General features: G+C 37.7%; 1 protein-coding gene across 1 annotated transcript in view; it reads right to left on the bottom strand.

Annotated features, from left to right (window-relative positions):
• Positions 1-2,734: 2,734 nt before the first annotated feature.
• Positions 2,735-7,765, bottom strand: part of arih1 (ariadne ubiquitin-conjugating enzyme E2 binding protein homolog 1 (Drosophila)) — a 16,595-nt gene continuing 11,564 nt past the window's right edge. Inside the window, exons 6-14 of the mRNA XM_015052086.1 lie at positions 7,357-7,423; positions 6,635-6,741; positions 6,511-6,553; positions 6,338-6,409; positions 6,112-6,242; positions 5,709-5,766; positions 4,760-5,020; positions 4,479-4,591; positions 2,735-3,400 (exon numbers count right to left, since the gene is read on the bottom strand). Coding sequence (XP_014907572.1) covers positions 3,316-3,400; positions 4,479-4,591; positions 4,760-5,020; positions 5,709-5,766; positions 6,112-6,242; positions 6,338-6,409; positions 6,511-6,553; positions 6,635-6,741; positions 7,357-7,423 — 937 coding nt within the window. The 3' untranslated portion in view covers positions 2,735-3,315. The remainder of the gene's footprint in view (positions 3,401-4,478; positions 4,592-4,759; positions 5,021-5,708; positions 5,767-6,111; positions 6,243-6,337; positions 6,410-6,510; positions 6,554-6,634; positions 6,742-7,356; positions 7,424-7,765) is intronic.

Below are 7,765 nucleotides of genomic sequence, written 5' to 3'. Positions count from 1 at the left end.
TTTCAAGACGCCATTTACTTTGCGTCATCATCCTGAGGCCACTGGTATCCCAGTTGCTTGTGCGACTTTTTATATCACTTTTCTTCTGCTAAGCTTTCCATTAATATAATTAGATCCTTCTCTCCAAGCAGCCAGCTTATTGAGCAGGGATGTTTGGTGACCCTCTGAAGGGTGTCGGTGACAGACTGCTGGACAACTGTCGAGCCAGCAGTCCTCCCTGTTTAGGTCATTGCCTGGCAGTGATATTTTTGTATTAAAAATACATTTATTTTTGAAGTCAGTCTTGTGTAATATTGCTATTACAAAAATCTAACTTTCTGTTAGCTTTAACAATCTCCTAAATAAGCAAAGAATATCTCAGATTGTGTAATGAATCTGAGTTTCACATTTAAGTTGAATTACTGATATTAGTAAACCTATTGATACAATTCTAATTTATTGATATGCAGCCAAAGGCTAGTGGATGCCAAACAAAATGTCCACAATCAACCACCCATGCAAGACGACTGTTTGCAACATTTTGCACTTTAATATTTTTTCTCCAAAAACAAACATCTAATTTCCCCTCACATTTTACACTATTAGGAAATAAAACACCTTTAATAGCATAAAGGAAAGGTATGTAGAAAAGTATTAAAAGTTTTTGAATGTCTTGGTTTAATGCAAGTAGCTGCTTCTGTTACTCCAAAACTTAAAATCTGAAATGGTTAAAAACTTCTAGCAGACAGTGAAAACAGAGTGAGCCCTGGAGAGCGGGTTAGGATAACGATTACAGCTGGAGCTGAACTTAATGCAAGACAACTTTGAGAAAAGCAATTTGTATCCATTCATCTTGTGTCATCTTTGACAAAAACAATTTCTGGATGCTCAGTAACAACAAAAGAAACAATCTGAATGTAAACTCGGTGACAAAAAGAGTCGACTTTTATCATTTAGACCAAAACTCCAGATTAAAATTTCCAAATTGATTCCACACCTATTTGGAAGACAAAGCGCTGCAAAGGTCTGTAGTGTAGAGAAAAGTGCGATGGGTTAGAGGTGCACCAATCAACTGAACAATTCTCTTCAGATCCCTCGACAAGTTCATTTTCCCATTCATTAAATGAATCAAAACTAAGAAGTGCGACCATTTTCTGCCTCTAAAAGCATCAAACAAAATGGATTGATACACTTTTAGTTAAACAAAAATTAGAACAGTTGTGATGCATAAATATGGTTAATCTTATATTTCATTTTCAGTTGGATTCAAAACTATTACCTCCATCACAGAACAAGCAGTACATTTTTGTCCTCCTTTTTCTGTTGAAGTGCTTATGGGGCAAAAAAAAAAAGACCTCAAAGAAAGCAAGAAATCGGTATCAGTCATTCAAAAGCCTCATCTGTGCACTTCTCCTGATATCTGGCTAATTACACTGCTTGACACCAGGCCTACTCTAATGACTCACACATCACTCCCATATATCAGATTTCTCATGACATTTATTCAAATAAACAGTACAGTTTATAATTTGCTAGGATAAAATAATAACTTGAAACACATAAGAAGCATTTTGGGAGACAATTGCCCAAAGATCTGAAACTAGGGCAAAGGATGTATTTTAACGATGGCTGACACTTTGGTGTCATCTTTCCAACTTGCATCAGTGCCTGGAACGATCATGTCCCCTCCAGCCAATCTTGTGAAGACTGCCACATTGCAGAGACATGAACGAGCATCTACAAACAGAGAGCTTGACAATCAGGGCAGCTGCCACACAGAACGATGCAAAACCTGGAGGGGCACTGACATTTCACTGCTGAAACCTCAACCCATGTACAAAAACAGAAAAACAACAACAAAACAAAGCAAAGCAAAAGAAAAACACTGACTTACGCAAATGTATACCAGCTTTACTAAACACCCCTGCAACCTTTCGAGATTTGCCCTTAAATTTGCATCTCTTCACAGAACACTGAGGTCCGTCTGTGTAGCTTGGTAGCAAGGTTCCGTCTTACTGCAAGGCAATAGATCTCTTCAAAGCGATCGGGCAACTATCGGCCTGTTGAGAAGTTACCTACAAGGGTGACGTAAATGCCTGGCAGAATTCGAGAGTGATCAAGCCCAGTTAGAACTAAATAAAAACTGTCAGTACATTCTACCAACCCCTCTCAGTCCCCCCCAAGGTGCAAGCTGACTTAACAGGACTAACTCAAGCCACGTCAGGAACAAAGAAAAAAAAAAAAAGGAAAAAAGAGTGAATGTCACTCAGTTTGGCTCTTGCAAATAATTATTAATGTCTCTAAAAAGAATTATGATAGCGCAGCAAAGATAAGCGCAGAGGGGCATAGGGCTGGTACATTCCTACTTTTTACCAGTAAAATCTTTTCCGCTTTTTTTTTTTTTTTTTTCCTTTTACCTTGACTGTACTTTCACAGTCATTTATCTGATCACCTAAAAGGTTTCTTGGAGTTTCCTTACAGACTAACCTGATGAGGAACTTTTGTCCAGTGATCTGAGCAGACTGATGACGACAGGATGAATGCCTTATTGCCAATGCTTCCAAAGTCCCACTGTTAATGGGAGGTGTAAACGGACTCAACCTAAATGGCAAAAGTACATCTTTTTCAAGATCGGTAAAGAATAAATATTTCAAAATTATGCAAACACGTGCCACTCTTGCTCTTTAACTTCCATGCATATGGACTATTTACAATTTGAAAAAATACAGACTTGCTGTTTTTTGTTCTTTTTGTGTTTTTTTTTCTTCCATTTTCTCCCCCCCTTGAAATGTCTTTGCCCCCTTTGCAATCAGCCCATCAATATTCAGCCATCCAAACAAGGATTTCACCAAATATTGCAGACATGGCCAGGACAATTAAAGCTGTGTTGAAAACTTTTTTTTTCTCACACTTATGGAAAAAAAAAAAAAGAAAAAAAATCAAAGCAGAAAAGATTCAAAAAAAACAAAAAAAAAAAACAAAACAAAACAAAAAACAAAACAAAAAAACAGAAGAATAGTCCAGAGGAGGGTTACAATACAGGCCAAAAGGATGTATTTGTTTATGATGGATTTTTCTGCTTCCTGTAGACTCCACTCTGTCGCTAACAATACTGTAGTACACTTTCTCTGTATTACTCTACACTTTCTTTAAATATAATTTATTTTAAGATTTTTTTTTTTTTGTTAAAGAAATCCAGGAAAAAGAAAAAAAAATGATGCAAAAGTGGTTGGTTGCCAGAGGAGAGGCGGCAGAAGGCCCGTGCTGCCCTGTTTAATTGCATCAGCGCTCTAGTTTGTCAAGATACTCAATAGTCCGTTGCATTGGGACGTGTCCTCAATCCTCGATGTACTCCCACAGGTCCTTCTCATAGCCTTCATGTACGTGCTGTAGCAGCACTCTTCGCCTGCTCTCACAGTATCTACAGACAAGGGAGAATTTGATAAAGTCTAGCATAGCACATTTACAGGAAATGAGAGTTCCGGTCAGAGATATACATCCACTCACGGGTACAAATGTCATAATAATTTTAGGCTTTTAATTGTTCATTTGGACAGTTGTTTTCCCTGCAATGACGACAATGTTTCAATAAATAACTTCCAACAAACATTTTAAAAATTATTGAAGCATAAAAGAGGAATACATGCAATCTCATTTGGATGAATTTAACATGGCAAATGGCAGAGCAAACATAGCCAATCAACAAGGGATAAATCTGGCTTCAAATTAGTTTTTTCCCCGTGCATGGACCAAGTTTTTAAGCATAATCCATAAGATTTTGTTAGCTTTAGGTCAGAGTCATTACAGAAGGTGATCTCACCTTGATTACCCCAAACATACTTCCTATTATTGTGGCTACATAGCTCAGTACTTGTCTTGTCTGACAATAAAACGTTTCCCTAGCAGGAATATTTTTCCATGCAGGAAGTGGAAAACTTCAACCAAGATTAAAGGTGTTGACTTTTCCCTGGTGTCTTGGCCGGAAGCCTCTCAGTCCATACTGATGTTACTCTCTTCTCTTAAAACAGTTACATTGGTGTTTTAGCAGCATCCAGTTTATGATCCTTGCTGGTTCCTGGAATAGTCATGAACTTTCCAAATACTTCCCTTCCGACTGAATGGATAGATTGCATTAGGTGGTTGGTACTTGGACAGACCAGTTGTTGGATCAGGACAATGATCCGAAACATACAACAAAACTGTCGGAAGGCTTGCATTATGGATTCTGAGTAGCATCAGTGAATCAACTGATTTAAATACAAATTCTGCTAAGAAAAATGGTTAAAAAAAAAAAAAAATCCACAACGATGCCAGAAATATGTTGACAGTATATATAATTTTGACTGTGAGAATATCCACCATCTTGGGCAGCTAGTTATTTTACAAATCACTTAATACACATGCTCCCCAATACTATTTACTCCATACAATAAAGGTTAAAAGGGCAATTAAAAGACAAAGAGTATGTTAACTTCTTACAGGAAAACTACTTCACTTACCTGTACTTATCTTGTACTTTCTGCTTGATGTCCTGCAACGAATCCTGGGAAATATCCCGCTCTAAGTATCCGGAGAGCACCTCAGTGGCATTTTCCAGATCTGCCTGGTTGTTCTGGGGAACAGAAGTAACGGATGTCATCCTCAGTAATACTTTTTAAAAATGTATATCTAGTTCATACCAATAAAGATGGATTTGGCTCTTGCGTGCTTTGGATTTGTGTGACTTTGCACTTTGGTGGTTGGCAGATTTAGCAATAAGCAACACTTTCAGCCATCTTACCTCAAAAATAATGGACTGGTTGTTCTTCTTGAGGTAGAAGGCAAAGACGTAAGTGAACATGAGTGTGGAGCGGCACTGGCAGAGCACATCTACAGCCTTCTTCAGGAACTGCACTTCAATCCAAGACATGTTGTGCTGCTGCATCTCCTCCATCTTCTGCTTAACCTGAGCATAGAGCTTGTGCTCAAAGCGCAGACTCTGCATGTGGTTCATGTAGCGGTTGCAGTAGAACAGGTACCTCTGCAAGGCTGCCCTGGAGCGCTGCACACACAGTAAGGTGAACCGGCATAAACTCACAAACACACCCAAATGCAGGATACTGATAAGTCTGGATTTACCCAACTGAACAGTGTTCACATTTCAAATTTCCTGAACTCTGTTATTTTTGCTCAATTTCTGACAAACATTATTGCAGTAAAAATGGAACCTACGAAAATCAGAGATAAACAAGCAAAACAGAAAGGAAAAAAAAACATGAAAGAAAGGAAAAAACGAGGAAGGAACAAAGTGGGGGAGGGAGAGAGGGAAAGGAGGAGGCAAAAAAGGCAGATTGACAATTTTTAGACCGTAGGACAAAAACAAAATCTGGAAAATGCAAATGCTTTTCCATACTTATCCTGAACTGAGAAGAACTTAAATGTCATTATTTCCCAAACTGCAAAGAAACTCTGAAAACTGTAAAAGACAAAAACTGTGTGTGTTGTACCAGCAGCATGAATGTCAGCCTTGGAATCTCTGCAGGTGTTTCATAAAATACATTTTGTTACAAACTATAAAACCCTAATAGTACTTGCTTACCATAATAGTCTGTGAAAATTAAACAATGCAGGAATAAAACAAAGAATAATTCTGCACTAAAACATGAATTACATCGATGCATTTATGTAATAAACCTTTCTAAGTTACCATACGTTTCACATTTTTTGAGTGCAAATGTAGATTTAATTACCTCTTGAGCATCTCTGGCTGCCTTGGCATCGTCTTCATTATAGCGGTTGCAGTTGTACCTGTAAGATCAAACAGGTCAGTGGTGTTTACAGAGCGTTTCAGACAGACCTCTGGACATTTTTATTATCAAGGTTTGAACTCAAAGGCGAGTGTGTGAGAGAAGCCAGAATATTTCAGATTCTGTACTCTTTGTACTGAGACTGCCGAATGTGTCTAATGAATGATACGCCGTTACAAAAACCGATGACCAAATATGTACCAGTTGCGGTTTCACATCTCGAAACATTTAAATGTATTCATTTTCTACCGTCTTACTGGGAGTCGCATTTAGTTTATTTGCTTGAAAGCAACATTTTTTTGCATAAAAAGTAACATGGAAAAAAAAATAAGCCTTTAATTCTCACCAGGCAGAGCCATGAGGTTCCCATGGACCCAGGCAGACCCAACAGAACTCTGCTTTGCAGTTCTGGTTGCGACAGACCATGTGGTTGCAGCCGCCGTCCTTCTCAATTGTCACGTGACATTTTGGACACTCCTGTGGAGTTAAGGTGAACATTGAGTTCTGTTGTTAGACTGAAGAACAGAAAAATCTAATTTTATGCATATCAGGGAGTCTGATGAATTTTATACCTTGGTATTTGCTGCAATCCAGTTGGAAGTCTCACTGTCGTCATCACACTTCTTAATCCATTTTCTCCGCCCCAAAAAAAAAAAAAAAAAAAAGAAAAAAATTGAAAAAGGAATAATATTGCTTCCCATAACTGCCAGAATCCTACATATTTTCGTGTTTCCATTCAGCTTACCTTACACTTCACGGGATCATGCCAGTTCTCTCCACAGTTGAAGCTGTAATAACAGCATGCAAATCAACCCAACCTCAAATAACATGCAGAAAACCTGCTTTCTGTGAGAGTTTGCTGATCTTACCAGAACTGACGGCCGCACTTGCATCTCACCGGCTTGGCATCTGGATACTGGACTTTGACAACGTGATGGCAGTCCGGTGCAGGGCACCACTTTAACAGTCGATTGCACTTTAACGAGTAATAAGAAACATGTCTTTTTAATTTTTTCAGTTGTAGATGCACAGATTGTCAATTACATTCTAACTTTTCTCACAGCACTCTACAGAGGATAGATCTTTGCTTAGGTACGTAGAGCTCTGCGTAAACACAGCCGTGCAGTTATCTAGCACAATGAAGATTTACAAGTTTATTTATCGAAGAGAAAAACAAAACATGTATACAGAATGTAAATGCTGAAGAATTTACATAGAAGTATCATGTGATTGCAATAGGTAACATTTTCCCCAGTCAAGTTTAGGTCTTGACATATTTGTTTGTGCTCATAAGGTGAGAAGGGTTAAATAATTCTACATTTACTTTTAAGCCAACCAAACTCTTAAATATATGTGTTGGCTCACCACTTGTTATTACTTGTTGACCTACATTCTCCTTAAGCAGTGTGCAGCAGAACTGTTTTTACTGCGTGCTAAACTGACATTCATGCAGCTCTACAGATGTGTCATAATTAAAGATCTAGTTGTTTCAGGTCTCTTCTTCTCAGATTCAGAGGTTTTTAACCTGAAAGTCGAACTGCAAAGCTCAGCATAAACGTTTTTCAATTTCCTGTCAAGCAACAAAGCTTACCTCTACAAAACTATTCGTGATTAAATGCTGGTACTTCAACTTTACTTTTGAATCTGTTATGAGGCGCCTGTGGAAACATTGAAAATCAATTATTAACTGTCATTAGAAAAGAAAAAAATAAGTTAAATACACACACATATATATATATATATATATATATTTGCAAGCAAACATTTTTGTATTTGCTTTCTAAGACCTTAACGCATAAGTTATACAGTAAATATAATGATCGTTTTCCCCTCTTGCAGAAATGGTTGCACTGTTGATTAATAATTTTAAATTTAAAGTGACACAAAAAAGATCTGGACGCTTGGCAGCATTAAAAGATCTGGAGATCCACCAAAATCAACTCATGAATCACTGAAAGACTCGAGATGAGGGGAAAAATATATTTTTCAGAAAAAAAAAA

Source organism: Poecilia latipinna, unplaced genomic scaffold, assembly GCF_001443285.1.
Source record: "Poecilia latipinna isolate Pla-1442-1.1 unplaced genomic scaffold, P_latipinna-1.0 Scaffold1086, whole genome shotgun sequence".
NCBI lineage: Eukaryota > Metazoa > Chordata > Actinopteri > Cyprinodontiformes > Poeciliidae > Poecilia > Poecilia latipinna.
This window is presented reverse-complemented; position numbering and strand designations above follow the sequence as displayed.